The sequence below is a fragment of the Manis javanica genome, chromosome 8 (genome assembly GCF_040802235.1).
Source record: "Manis javanica isolate MJ-LG chromosome 8, MJ_LKY, whole genome shotgun sequence".
In the NCBI taxonomy this organism is placed as follows: Eukaryota; Metazoa; Chordata; class Mammalia; order Pholidota; family Manidae; genus Manis; species Manis javanica.
The window spans coordinates 27,638,770-27,652,824 of NC_133163.1; the positions used below are offsets into that span (position 1 = coordinate 27,638,770).

The window sequence follows — 14,055 nt, forward strand, 5'->3', positions numbered from 1 at the left end:
GCCGCTGCCGCATGACCGGAACTAGAAGCGCAAAGGGATGAGACCAATCAGAAAGCGATCCTAGGCTACTTGGGCGAGATGAACAAGAGGCTCCCTGGGAAGAGGACTGGTTTCTGGGAGCCAGTCAGAGGCCAAGGCTAGAAAGAGGCGGAACTTGTCCCGTGTAGCCCACGTCGCCCCCTCCGCCGTCAACGCCGCTTCTGTCTTTGCCGGGCTGATAAGATGACTGTGGGGAGCCCCGCGGGAACCTCTGGCGGCGACCAGCAGAGCCAGCAGGTGAGGCAAGAAAGAGAAGGGGTTGGAATCAGCTCTGTGCCCCGGAAAGGAATCCCTGAAAGTTTGACGTTGCCTTGGAGACAGACCTCAGGGCGTGTCGGGGAAAAGCGTGGGATTACTGTCGGCAGCCTTGAGTCCCGGAGGAAGAGGCGGACTCTGGGACCTGAGCGGCCTGAGCCTTACGTCAGACTCTTCATACAACCGTGGCGATGGCCGTCAGTTTTCGTTTATCCTCTCAACTACCCTAGCACTAATAGTACCATTCTTGTCCCCATTTTGTAGAAGAAAAAAACTGGCACGGAAAGATTCAGAAATTTGCCCCCAAACCCACAGACACTGAAAATAGATTGGTGATCCCTCGGGGCTGGGGGTGGAGTGGTTAGAGGGACCGTGAGGAGTGAGGAGAAGCGCAAGGGTTGGGAGGGTTGGGGAAAAAGGAGTGACTGCGAAATGGTGTGGGGTTTCTTTTTGGGGTGATTCAAATGTTCTAAAATTGTACTGATGTTTGCACAACTCAATGAATATACTAAATCCATTGTATTGTACACCTTAAATGGGTGAATTGTATGCATTGTGTAGTATGTGGGTTATATCTCAGTCATTTAAAAAATAATGATTTTCCTAAGATCACACGCTCTTCAGTAGCAGAGCAATGCATACTCTTGGCTCGGAATCCAGTGTTCTTTATAGTATTAGAGCTGGACCTGAGAGAACCCAGTATAACCATCACCAAATGTCAACTGGAGGCCTTCAGCGGCCTGCCCCAACTGGTTTCCAGCTGCAATCAGTCAGCCTACACAGTCTGATCCTGGCCCCACACCTCCCTCGCTAAGGATATCTCATGCCACTGTTCTCCAGCCACACTGGCCCTCTTTCTTTCTCTCCAAGGGTCAAGTGTGTTCCTCAGGTGCCTGCCTCAAGGCCTTTGCATTTGCTGTTCCTTGAACTGAGACCCCCTCTTATCCCAGATCTCAGCAAAGCTGGCTCCTTCTCATCGGTAAGGGGTCAATCCACAACTCTTCCATGGTGAAAAAGTAAAAACCAGCCCAGGACTGAGAAATTACAACTCAGACTGTAATAGACATAGACAGTGCCAGCAGCAAGTTCACAGGGCCACACCGTACCTGCAAAATAACTAATACCCTCTTATTCTAAATAATTGTGCTTACTTATCAATTACTACCCAGCCCCACTTTGTTCTTGTCATCTTTTGAATAAAAATTGTTCAATTGCCCACTTACAAAACTGTGCCCTCTTCCTGACAGCATCCACCCAGAGTCTATCCCTGTGGCCCATAACCCTCCTCAGAACCATTCAGGACAAACCAACCCTAGAAATAGCCACCCACAGACACACCCTCTTGCTGAAAGCCCTCACCTGCACCCCTCACCAAATCCCCTATAATTTTCCGTGGTCTACTGTAGCAGATTAATAAACCCAACTGATTAGAGGTACATTCCTAGTGATGTTTATCTGATGAGCTTTTATCAACAGAAAAGCTTCCTACAGCTACTCTGTTACTCTATAATCTCATAGTTTTGTGGGTTTCATTGAATTTATTTTATTGTGTGTCTCCCTTTACTAGAAGGGAGAGTAGTGACATTTGTCTTGTTCTCAGCCTAATGCCCAGTGCACATTAGGCACCCAATAAATATTTTCTGAATAGAGTATTTAAACCTGGTTGGGTTTCCCATTTTTTAGGACATTGTTCTTTCAGCTAGACCATGTTCTCTCTCCTATTAATTATCCATTCCTAGTAACAGAGTGGAAATTAGCTAGAATATGAAGAAAGTAGAGGTATAAACAGGGGAAGCAGGAAAAAGATTTGCACAAGAAGGAAAGACACAAGTAGGGCAGGGCCCAGACTGCGGCCAGGTAGGATTCCATAGTGCACGGAGCAGACTGCAGGGGGAAGAGCAGGAGCTGCAAATGCTCTCTGCACTGCGTGAAGAAGGGAACCAACTTTCACTCTCTGCTTCTCCTTCCGGCCCTTCAACCAAGCACATCCTATATACCAATTGGTAAAATTTCTTTAAAGCAAGGTACACATATCTTGTTGTTCCTTCCCAGTTTCTAAATACAAAGGTTTATTTAAAGTGAAGTCATGTTTTGAGTACATTTGAAATTATAGTTTGACTCATTTCTATTCTATTTCATTTTAGATATTTCCCCCCAAATCTTCCTCAGACACAGAGGCAGAAGAAGTGCTCTCTGGGGATGGGCTGGTTTTGCCCAGGGCTGGGAAACTCAATGAGTTCCTCAGCCTAGAGGAGGAGACAGATTCCACTCCTGACTCAACTGGGAGCTTTTATGAGACCCTGCAGGTACTAAAGCAGAAAGGCAAGTGGTGCCTGTTGGAATCCATCTTTCAGTCTGACCCAGACAGTGATGAGAACCTCTCTGAAGATGATGAGGACCTGGAGAGTTTCTTCCAAGACAAAGGCAAGGGGAAGCTGCAGGTCCAATACCCGCCGTCTCTGAGGTAAGGCGCTGCAGTTCAAAAGCTGCCTCACTGCATGGCTCTGGCCAAGTTATGCCACAACTCTGGGCCTCATCTTCTCCTTCAGTCATGTGAAGACCAGTTCTGCAAGTTGCCACTTACTCAGGCTCCAGGCTCAGAACCAGCCTTTGGATCCAAATGTGTTCTAAGTCACTTTAGCTAACCCTGAGTCATCTGAAGCTTTGGAGCTGATTAAAGAGATGACTTTACCAAACACAGTACCTCCCTGAGAATGACAACTTGGTATATTTACCTTGACCAAACCCTATTATGTGTGTGTGTACTTCATCTCATTTTTTATTTATTTTCTCCTCCCAGTGACTCTGTAAGCAGATACTGTTTTTGCCATTCTACAGAGAAGGCAATTGAGGTTCCAAGAGAACCCTGTTTAAGATCACACAGATGGCAATTGTTTGAAACAAAATTCGAACCTAGGTCTGACTCCAAAGCCCTGCAGTGCTCCACTGCACTGTTCTCACTCCCATATGAAAACATTTTAGAGTGCAAAGTAGCAATTCTTGAATCAGTTCTGAGAAGAGACCTCCTGTGGGAAAGAGAGGGCCTGCAGGCTTAGGGGCCGAGAAGCTACCTGTGACCTGCTGGAAGGGAGGACTGGGTTGGAGCGAGAGAAGGGTTCAGGAGGAGAGGGGCCTCCTGGTGGCCCTGGCCTCCATGCACAGAGATGCTTTCTCCCCCTAGGTGTGACTCCACAAGGCGCTGCAGTTCCCTGAGCAGCCTTTCCTCTGACAGTCCTAAGGTTCAGCCCCAGCCACCCTCAGGCTCCAGGACTCCCTCCCAGCACAGAAGCGGCAGCTCCTGGGCATCGTCCATCACTGTGCCTCAGCCATTCAGCATGACGCTGCGTGAGGCCCGGAAGAAGGCCCAGTGGCTGGCTTCCCCTGCTGCCTTTGAGCATGAGAAGCAGCAGGCCCAGAGACAGGGTCAGGAGGAAGCCGAGTGCCACAGGCAGTTCCGGGCACAACCTGTACCTGCACATGTCTACCTGCCCCTCTACCAGGAGATTGTGGAGCGCAACGAGGCCCGCAGGCAGGCAGGGATCCAGAAGAGGAAGGAACTGCTCCTCTCTTCCTTGAAGCCCTTCAGCTTTCTGGTGAAGGAGGAACAGCGAAAGGAAGCTGCTCAACAGAGAGAGTTGGGTACCACAGCTAAAGTCAAGGTCCCCAAGAAGGCTACCAGAAAGATCCCCAGGTCCATTCTGGAGCCAGCCCTCGGGGAAAAACTCCAAGGTAAGGTAAAGACATCCTTGTCACCTTGCTACCTCCTGCATGGGGTATCAAGAGGTGCTGTGGGGATTTCATTAGGCTGAGGGGTCACCTAGCTTGCAGATGTGCTATTCAGGTGGGCCCACTCGCTTCTGGCTCAGGGCAGCCAGGGGATAGGGCAGGGTCTAGCTGCACAATGGTAGAGCCCTGCAAGAGGTCCCACAGCGCCCCCCTCCTGCCCAGTTTGTCCTGTTGACCTCTCTCAGTGAGTGAATGTGAAGGTGTCCACAGCACAGGTGCAAGTCAGAGAACCACAGAGACTTCAAGGACTAGTTTAGGCCAGTGCCAACTGCCCCTAAGGAAGCTCCCAACCTCCCACCCCCCATCTGGATGAGATACATGTTTCAAGAAGTATGGCTCCATTAAGGGACTCAGGCTTCTCTCACTCATTCAGAACATGTGCAATGCTGCAGGCATCCCATGGTGAATAGGGTTTGTGGACATGGAGGAAGACAGATAATAATTACAAATGTGATGAGTCCTTTGCAAGGATTAAAGGGGAAAGCCTGAGGGTCCTCGGGAGCATATAGCAGTGGTGAGAAGGAGCACTTAGGGAATATCCCCAGGAAAGTGAGCGCTAAGGTTGACCCTGAAGGATGAACCATGGTTAATTTGGTGAAGAGGGAGGAATTGCGTGCCAGGTGGAGAAAATCGCATGGAGATAAGAAAGCTGAGCATGTCCAAGGAATGGAAAGGCAGAGGGTAGAGAGAAGTGGGACTGGGAAAGGGACGGCAGGCACAGCCAGGCTAGGGGCTTGTAGGCCATGGGAGGAAATGTGGACTTCATCGCAAGGGCACTGGGGAGCCATTGATGGGTTTAAGTAGAGCAGCTTGTGGTCAGATGTGTAGTTCAGAAAGATGGCTGTGATTGCCCTGGAGGTGACAGAAGGCAGAGGGGCAAGACTGGGGGATGTGGATCTGCAGGAAACTGTTTCTACAATTCAGTTGAGAAATGATGAAATTATAAGCAGGGATGATGAGAAGAGGCTGGACTGGAGAGGGGCTAGGAGAGGCAGAACATGGGACCGATGAGATGAGAGAGGGTGTGAGAATATCAGGCTATGGCGTGGGCAGTGGGTAGATGCCCGGGCTTTACTCCAAGATAGGAGACCTGGGAGAGGGCAGGGGACCAGCCCATTCCTTTTACTGTCTCTGTAACCTTAGAAAGTGCTAAGTGAAAATGGTAGCTGCTTCTGCAGCCTGACTGGCACATGGCAGTGGTGTCTGGTCGACATTTATTAATGAGTGCTCCAGAAAAAGGAAAAAAAGCAAGCTGATTGGTGGTGCTTGCCATTTTCCCTGGTATAAATACTCCTATCCTGATCAATTTCAAGCTTCCCACATGATGTCAACTGCTCACAAAATTCCTGAGAAGTTAGCAGTTGTCTCCAGCACACTACTGTTAAGTGTTTTATTAGAGAGTTAACATTCTCCAAACCTTTTGGTATGAAACTTGGTCCCTTCTCAACCATAATCACCCTTCTTCTTCACAGAAGCTGAGCTCTTCAGGAAAATTCGCATCCAGATGAGAGCCTTGAACATGCTCCAGATGGCCTCCTCCCCCATCGCCTCCTCCAGTAGCCGGGCTGACCCACAGCCTCGCACAGCCACCCGAACCTGGGAACAGAAGCTTGGGTTTCTGCAGACTGACTTTAGATTCCAGCCTCGTGTGAATCCTGCCATCCCCGACTATGAGGGTCTTTACAAGGCCTTCCAGAGAAAAGCTGCCAAGAGAAGGGACACCAGAGAGGTGACTCACAACAAGCCCTTCGTGCTGAGAACCGCCACCCTGCATCGCTCTCAGCAGCCCTGTGATGCCGCCACCTCAGGATGGAGGAGGGTGAGTCCAAGCAACTGCAGGAGGGCCAGAGCCTGAGGCCCCAGTAAGGGAGGGGTCAGGTCTCAATGGAAGGCACTTCTCATGACATTTTTCTTTCTTCTTTAAACAGTGGCTCAACTGTAAGCAGATGCACAATTCCTATAAACTTAAGACCACAAGAATTCTTCCTTTACTGCCCTTTCTAGAGGGAATTTTTCTAGAGAGGGTATTACAGAAAAAAGTCCAAGCAGGTCTAGAAGGCACTGGAGTTGGGATCAATTGTTTTTGTCCCTGTGGCAATTCCAAAGAACTCTTCTCATTTGATTAAAAAACTTACGGACTGATATACAAGTCTTGGCCTGGTTACTAAGCCTGAGATTGCATTACTCTGCCTTAATTCCAGGAAAAGAAGTTCCTCAGTCTGACTAGGCTTTCACTGAAACTGAACCCTAGTTAAGATAGAAACTAACCACACATGCTGTCCCACCAATACCAGCCTTTGTTTCTTCTAGGACTCTCCACAGCCCCCTGCCACAACCCTGCTGAGGAGTCGTTCTCTGAGTGGACTTGCTTCCCTCTCTGCCAACACCCTCCCCGTGCACATCACAGATGCCACCAGGAAGAGGGAAACTGCAGTCAGGTGAGTGGTCAGGCCACATGGGACTCATACTACTCAGATCTTGGTGCAATGCTGGAAACCACCCTGACGTTGGATCTCCTCTGTTATTAGAGCCCTAAAAGGGTGGAAGGGAAATCCCTGATCAGGACAGAAACATGTGTAGTCCTCCACATTTAGTGCTGGAGAATACCTAAGCCATCACTCAGCAAATCTTCGTGGGGGACTTACTCTGGACCAGGCACTATGTTAAGGCTGGAGATACCTTATGGAACCTATAGTTCAATATAGTTTCAGTCTCAAATACAGAAAAGCAAAGAAGTTACCATGTTTTGTGAGCAGTGCAATGATGAGGGAATACAGGGGACTGTGGGAGCACTGGGCAGCCTGGGGCAGGTGTCTCTAGTAATAGATGTCTAAGGTGAAACATGAGTGAGGGGTTAGCAAAGTCTGGAAGGAAAGAATGTTCCAGACAAACAACATGGGTAAAGACCGATAATGAAGGAGGAAGCCATTAGGAACAGGAATTCAGAGAAGCTGACCCTGCCACAAAGATGGGCCATACATTGCACAGATTTGAGATTCTCTGAGATTCATCTTGGGAACTATCAGAAATTAGTCCTTATTTTTTAACTCTAACTGACCTGACTCTATGCTGTTCTCATGAAGGAAGCACTCCAGCAAGGATTCCCCCACTAGGCCTGAGCTGAAATCAGCAGGAGAGGTTGTGGTATAAATGCAAGCAGCTTAGCCCTGGGAGGACTAGCACCTTGGTACTTTCCTGTGCGGCTCTAGTACTTAGCTCTTTAGGATCCACAACTGGGATTTTAGAAATGTACTGAGAACCCGAGGGATACTCCCCTCCTGTTTCAGCCAGAGCTACTAAGTCAAGGCTAAATGCATCACTGTCCTGAGGTCCCAATAAGATAGATCTCATGAACCACAGGCTGGCCCACCTGGACATTCACATCTGCTTCCCAGCAATAGGGAGTTTGATGTATAGCAGGTTAAACTTTCATGCCTTTCTTCCTAATCTGTCCATTTAGGTGTAAATATCCCAAGGCAAGTCTTGATGGTTTTTTTTTTTTTTGGTATTAATCTACAATTACATGAGTGACATTATGGTTACTAGACTCCCCCCATCATCAAGTCCTCACCACATACCCCATTACAGTCACCGTCCATCAGCATTAGATGGTCTTTTCTTTTGGTAGAACTCTCCACAGTACCTGGTAGAATGACAGTTGCACAAAGTAAGTGCTGCAAGTTGCCCCCAAATTGCGCAATGAAGGAGGCCTATTCCAGTTTGCTATAGAAATGCAGTTGTACTCTCAGAGGACCCTGAAACCAGGTACCTTCCAGCCCATCATTTACAGCGCAGTAGTCAAGGGCTGCGGCATGGGCGTCAGACATTCTGGTTCTAATCTTGGCTTGCCCACTGGCATGCTGGGTCACTTTGAGCAAGTGGCTTTTCCTGAAGCTTGATCTCCTCACCTATAAAAAAAGGGGGTCTTACAGTCCTTACTTCACAGGACAGTTATGAAGATTATAAAAGATAATAGATATAAAGTACTTATTGGTGCCTGTCTGCACTTGGTTCAGCAAATGGTAGCTGTTGGAATTGTTTCATTTCCAGATAGGCAAGAAGCTGAGTGTAAGGATATTTTAACTCACGTGTTCCAGTTCAATCAACTTCTCTATGTCCATAGTGCCGGGAAGGCTTCATCTGCCAGTGCATTTAATGTCAGTCTTACTCTTTTTGGAATGCCAGTGTAGTAGATTACTCCCCTCATTTATAGCAAACACCAGTTTACTTTCCAGAGAGGTTATTAAGGTTGCTTTTGAATATGCCCATATTCTGTTTTTCCTCCTCCCTTTAGAAATTCACTTGAAAAAAAGGACAAAGCAGATGACAGTACTCAGTGGTTGGAAATGCACAAAAAGAAGTGTCAAGCACTGTCTCAGTCTGTGACTTTGCGTGCAAAAGCCATGGATCCCCATAAAAGCCTGGAGGAGGTGTTCAGAGCAAAGTTGAAAGAAAATCGGTCAGTGTCCCATGTGTTAAAGAGGTGCCTGTCTTGGGATTCAACAGATTACTGGTCTTGAAAATGGAAAAATGGAGTTATTAGAATATGCTTCTGTAATTGTACAGAGTCAAAGATTTTGCCAGGCACTTAGGAATTTACAAAGTCTTTGGGAGTTACTCTGCTTAATTGGAATGAAGCATATTTTTGATTGGAAAAAGAATTTGTTCTAAAAAATCTTGTTAATTCCAGGAACAATGACCGTAAAAGAGCCAAAGAATATAAGAAAGAATTAGAGGAAATGAAGAAGAGACTGCAAACAAGGCCTTACCTCTTCGAACAGGTTACCAAGGTAAAACGAAACCATCATTCGTTTTCTTTCCATCTTGGCTGAAAGGGCTCTTAGAAATGATGAACAGTTTAATAATATCTTGGTATTAAACATTTCCTTGCAGCTCAGAAACATTCTAAATTTACCACTATTATCTTTCCCCCAAACAAGTGGAAGTTGAACTCAGGTGAAATCTCCCTGTGAAAGCTCTGGAGCTACTTCAACAGCCTTAGAAAGGCCAACATCCCAGGCAGCTTTTGGCTGCATCAGCCTCTGCAGATCCCTCTCCTCTCCAGAGTTTCAGACACTACTTGGGTTTCTGTAGTGACTTGGTTCTAACTGCTGGGCCTTCTCTGTCTTACAGCCAGTGCACAATCTAGGCATTTCTGGGACACACACACACAGACACACACACAGTCTTGGATTTACTCAGCAACTTGCATTGTTCAAAATCTCTCATAATGACCTTTCCTACTTATTTTAATGTTTTTCAAGCAAGTTCATTCTCAGATCTCAACAGGTCTTTCACCACTCTACGAAAAACACAAACTACAGTATGATTTTGCTCTGGAACATTTAAATTAAAACAAAAATAACTTTTTCTGGTTCACATGCAAATCATCTATCCTGTTAGGAGTGTTACCAGTGCAGCTTTTTTCTATTTGTTTTATTTTAGTGTTCCTGAAGATAGTTTGGTTGCTTTTAAATCTTAAAAATATTTTTAGTCCACCTTTATCATGTGGGTCTCACTTGGTCCTCCAAAAATCTGAATCCTTGCTTCTCAAACGTGTGGCTCTCAAATCAACAGTTGGCACCTCCTGAGAATGTTAGAAACACAGAATTGCAGGCTCCATCTGAGACCTACCAAATCAGAATCTGCATTTTAACAAAATCTGTAGGTAGTTCCTATGTACTTTAAGGCTTGAAAACAAGGCTTCATAATTTTCATGCACATCTGTGCCCAGCACTAATGGGGGCTAGGGGTGAAAACTTTATGGTAAATATACAGATTAAGCAAGTAATTTAGAATTATCTGGTAATCCAAAAACAGCCATAGCAGATTAATTGCCATTCCACAGGACATTGCCAGGAAAGAAGCAGAACAACGGTATCGAGACACTCTGAAGCAGGCTGGGGTGGATGAAGACTTTGTGAGGAACAAGGGTCAGGGCACCCAGGCTGTACAGTGGAAGGAGCAGTCGGAAGTCCATGACTGTCCCAGGTAATCTGAGAGGCTGCTATTGTCCTGCATCCCTCAATTTGGCATCCCTCCTAATGCCACTGGGAAGAACCTTTAGAATATCCACTCATATTTTGAGATCATAATCCTATATAGAGTATTAATCCAGAGATTTCCAAATAACACATTTAAATTTGGAATAGTGTACTTTGAATAAAATATAAGCATTATGTATCAGGTTTAGAATCTTTCAATTTGAAACATCATTTTTCCAGTTCCAGTTCCAATGCTATCAATCAAAAGTACTTCCACTTCACTTCTGAAGGCAAGTCATGTATATACTTTTACCCCTATAAAAGGATAAAACTGTTTTTCTAGCATTCTTTATTTTTTGGGTAATTGAAAGCAAAAACCTTTATAGAGCCACAATAACAGCTATAATAGCCTGAACAAATCAAAACCTTTCCTTTCTCCTCAGAATGGTCACCATGGCTTGTTAAAATATAGCACTCTTTACAAGGAATTTAGTACCACAGTATCTCCATTATTCCCAATTTTGTTTTGTTTCTGAAATCCTAATGGCTCCTCCCCTAATTCCTATTTCAGTTTTCCTCCTAGAAATTTCTCTTTACACCCCATATAAAATAATGAAAATGTTGAAACCATCCTTAAGCCTTACATATGCTTTTTTAATTAAAAATGTTTTATTTCATAATGCCTTAATTTATTCTGCAGCACTCATGAAACTACAAAGCCCGGCATCAGAAATCTGCAGGATTTAGAAGAATCTTTAGAACAGCCTACAAGTCCCAAGGAAGAACTGGAGGCACTACCTTATGAAGTGCTAGATAATCTCAAATCACTTGCTTAATCAGTACACTTAAAAGCACTGCTTTTTAATAATAATAAGCAGCTAACTTGGGGTTGACTCAAGGCAGGCAAAACAGGTTTTGAGTCATGGCTACTCTTGGAGAAATGAAAAGAGCAGGTAACAGGGAATAGTTCAGGGAACAAAGTGGAGAAGGACAGGGTGGAAGGATCAGAGCTGAGTTAAGGGTTCTTGCTTTGTGCCTCACACTTAGCTACAAAAAAAAAAAAAAAGCAGAAGCCCAAATGCCTACAGGGGCTAGTAAAACATAAATGGATCAAATGAGCTGGGTACAAGGTAGCAAAAGATAGACACTGTGGAGTCTGCTGGAATACAGGCACAGAATTGCAGATCAACCACATTTTCAACAGAAGCCAGAAATTTGCATGTTGGCAACTAATTAAAAAATTGCTTAGAAATATTGTGTGGGCAAAACAAAACACTCAGAAGATATCAAGTTTGCAACTTCTAGTACAGGGTTTCTTCACCTCAGCACTTTTGACATTTTGGGCCAGATGACTTTTTGTCAGGTGCTGGGAGAGGGAGCTGTTATGTACCCTTAGCAGCATCCCTGGCCTCTACTCATTCAAGATGCCTTGGCAACATCCCTCTCCCTGGTTGTGACCACCAAAAATGTCTCTAGATGCTGCCAAATGTCCGTGGGAGGGGGGGGGGGGCAAAAATATCCCCGGTTGAGAACCACTCCTCTAGTATAAAAGTAAAGCTACAGAAAGTAAAAATTGGTATTTTGAGAATACAAGGAAGTGACATGAACACAATCTACTTAGCACAGGATGATTACGCATGTCATTAACAAATAAAGAACTTAAATCACTTCACTTAAAACAGCAGTTAATTATTTCCTGTTATCTGTTTAGAAAGTGCTACTGTGCATGTATATGCGTGTATCAGCATGATGTTCATTTTAAATAAATTTGAAACCTCTGACAGCTGTGATTTTCTACTAGTAAGTCACCTTGGGACACTTTTCTTCTCACCAATAAGATATTCTCTATCCGTAGCTGTACAGACTGGATGAAAGCAAGAGGGCCTACTCTGACAGAAGCACCTTCCTCATGTTTTTTTTTGACTTTCTGGAAAAATTCAAAAGTATCTGGTATTATTGCCATTTTCCCAGACTCTGACACTGGTACTTTCTGGTGATGACAGAATGATACTCTGGTAACTATGATAATTACCATCTGGGTTTGCTAGTTAAGAGATGAAGATGCTCATGTCATGTTCCCCAATATGACATGTAAAACTCCTGAGCTCAGTTTTACCACAGAACTGGTATCAAGATGGTACCACCCGCATGGAATCAAAAGGGAAATCAGTGCTATCTTAAAGAGGAAGACTGAACTATTAATCTCCTCTCTAAGAAAATTAATTTTGTCCAAAGCAAGAAGCCAAAGGACTGGGCTGTTTTGTTTATTTAAAGGGAAAGCAATTGAAGCTCTGAATCATGTGATTTTTAACTTAAAAAAAATCTTTTTAACATGCTACTGTATGTTCCATAAACCAAGAAAGCAAAGTGACCAAGTAGAGGTGTATAAAACAAGACAGTACCTCAGCCTACGCCAAGTAGGTATTCAAGTAATTTATTCTTTTGCAGCCCAGTGGTGAAGAGTCCCTTACTCAGGTTGCTAAAGGGAGAATATCACAACAGAACTGACATCACTCCCTTCAAGCAACAAGGCATCTTGACAGCTCAACTTCTTGGTGAAGTCTTATAGTTAGTGGTAGGACTTAGTTCATCCATGAAAAAGCTGAGTCTGAGATGAAAACTCAATGGAAAATCTCCTCTCAATAATCATACTGAGAAACTTCAGCCAACACATAATCAAATTCACTTTGGGGAGAAGTTCATCCCAAAATTTTGCAGTGGAAAGAGAGGTAGGTACAGTCACCCGGCGCACATTCACTGCTTTCTTCCTTGTCTGGATCAGATGGTAGTTTGGAAAGAGGCTCTCCTACATTCATCTTCTATGCCAGAAAAGATGAGCAGAGGCAGAAATGGGGTCCTGTCCTTCACAGATTCATTTTGGTTCTGGCAGATCGTGAGCCATAATCATCCTGTTCCTGTTACATGCAGTCTGGGATCAGATAGAGCTGCTCTTCCAGAAGTCAGCACGCACGCTCATGTTCGCCTTTCAGTTAAATCTCCTTGGTTTAGTAACTGTAAAAGATTAAAACCATACCTAGAATAGGCTGCCACTGAATATAATGAAAAATAATGCGCTCAAAGTAAAAGATTTATGGACTGGGAGTAGGGAAGGTATTGCAGGGGTGAGTCAAGGATATCCAGTTCCAAAACAAGTGATATGCATAGACTGATAAGATCTCATTCACATACTGGCCTTAGAAAAGCACTTTGGCCACTTGATGATGGAGGCACTTTCACTGTAGCAATTACATATCCTGAGTCTATAAGCCAAATTATTGATTATGTAGTCACATACTCACTAGTCTGATGGAAGAATCTGCAACTTACAAAGAAATCAGAAATGGCAGAACTGTCAGGCAGTGTTAGCCCAAGAACAGGTTGAAGGTTCAAGCAGGAGAGTAAGAGAACGGGAGACTATTCCCAATGAGTTCTGTATGAGAGCTAGAGCACACTCATAAGAAATCTAGGAATTCCCTCAGCTTGAAAGAATACCTTTCCTGTGATGAAGGGAGAAAAAGCCTGAGAGACTCCAGTAGGGTGGCAGCTAACATGGGCATTCTACTTACACTCAAGGCCTCTGCTGAAAGATGATTTTGTGTAACTGATGAAACTGGGTTCCATTTTATTATGAAAAGAAAACTATGGGAATGATACAGTGAAATTCAGAATAAAAACTGGGTCATTAAAATCTAGTCAGATAAATGCTTGAGCTGGAGATATATTTAGTGATCTCAATTTAAAGATATATAGTAGAATTTTATATGGAATTTTTAAAAATTTAAACAAAATTTAAAGAAAATCTTAAAACTTAAACCACAGATTTCTTTTGATGCTGTGTGGAAGGGATGTAAGAATGGTGTTTTTGATCTAGGTCAATATCCACATATTTACACTCAAATTTAGCAATGACACTTTTTGAATAATCTTAAAATAATCTGTCTTATGTTTTCCTCTTTGTTTTAGTTGGGTAACGTTCTAAGATAAAGTCAAA

At 44.3% G+C, this 14,055-nt stretch overlaps 2 protein-coding genes across 7 annotated transcripts in view; one reads left to right on the plus strand and one right to left on the minus strand.

Annotated features, from left to right (window-relative positions):
- The first annotated feature begins 30 nt into the window (after nt 1-30).
- FAM161B (FAM161 centrosomal protein B) lies at nt 31-11,845 on the plus strand. 2 transcript variants are annotated; one of them, XM_073242137.1, is made up of 10 exons: nt 31-276; nt 2,439-2,758; nt 3,476-4,023; nt 5,553-5,899; nt 6,391-6,518; nt 8,375-8,539; nt 8,771-8,870; nt 9,929-10,071; nt 10,305-10,354; nt 10,765-11,845. In XM_073242137.1, exons 1-10 carry the CDS (start codon nt 223-225, stop codon nt 10,809-10,811), a joined length of 1,902 nt encoding a protein of 633 aa, XP_073098238.1. In that variant the 5' UTR covers nt 31-222; the 3' UTR covers nt 10,812-11,845. The 2 variants fall into 2 exon arrangements, with proteins under 2 accessions (XP_073098238.1, XP_017501115.3); XM_017645626.3 differs by lacking the exon at nt 10,305-10,354 and having other exon boundaries at nt 35-276.
- A 637-nt stretch (nt 11,846-12,482) lies between these two features.
- ZNF410 (zinc finger protein 410) overlaps nt 12,483-14,055 on the minus strand; it is a 46,533-nt gene continuing 44,960 nt past the window's right edge. For all 5 annotated transcript variants that reach the window (XM_036993967.2, XM_036994107.2, XM_036994008.2 and 2 more), the window contains one exon: nt 12,483-13,076. In XM_036993967.2, coding sequence (XP_036849862.1) covers nt 13,038-13,076 — 39 coding nt within the window. In that variant the 3' untranslated portion in view covers nt 12,483-13,037. The remainder of the gene's footprint in view (nt 13,077-14,055) is intronic.

Coding starts and splice junctions, on each gene's coding strand:
- FAM161B (XM_017645626.3), top strand. CDS start 223: ATGACTGTGGGGAGCCCCGCGGGAACCTCTGGCGGCGACCAGCAGAGC. Junction 6,519..8,374: donor AAGAGGGAAACTGCAGTCAG/GTGAGTGGTCAG, acceptor TCCTCCCTTTAG/AAATTCACTTGAAAAAAAGG. Junction 10,072..10,764: donor GAAGTCCATGACTGTCCCAG/GTAATCTGAGAG, acceptor TTTATTCTGCAG/CACTCATGAAACTACAAAGC.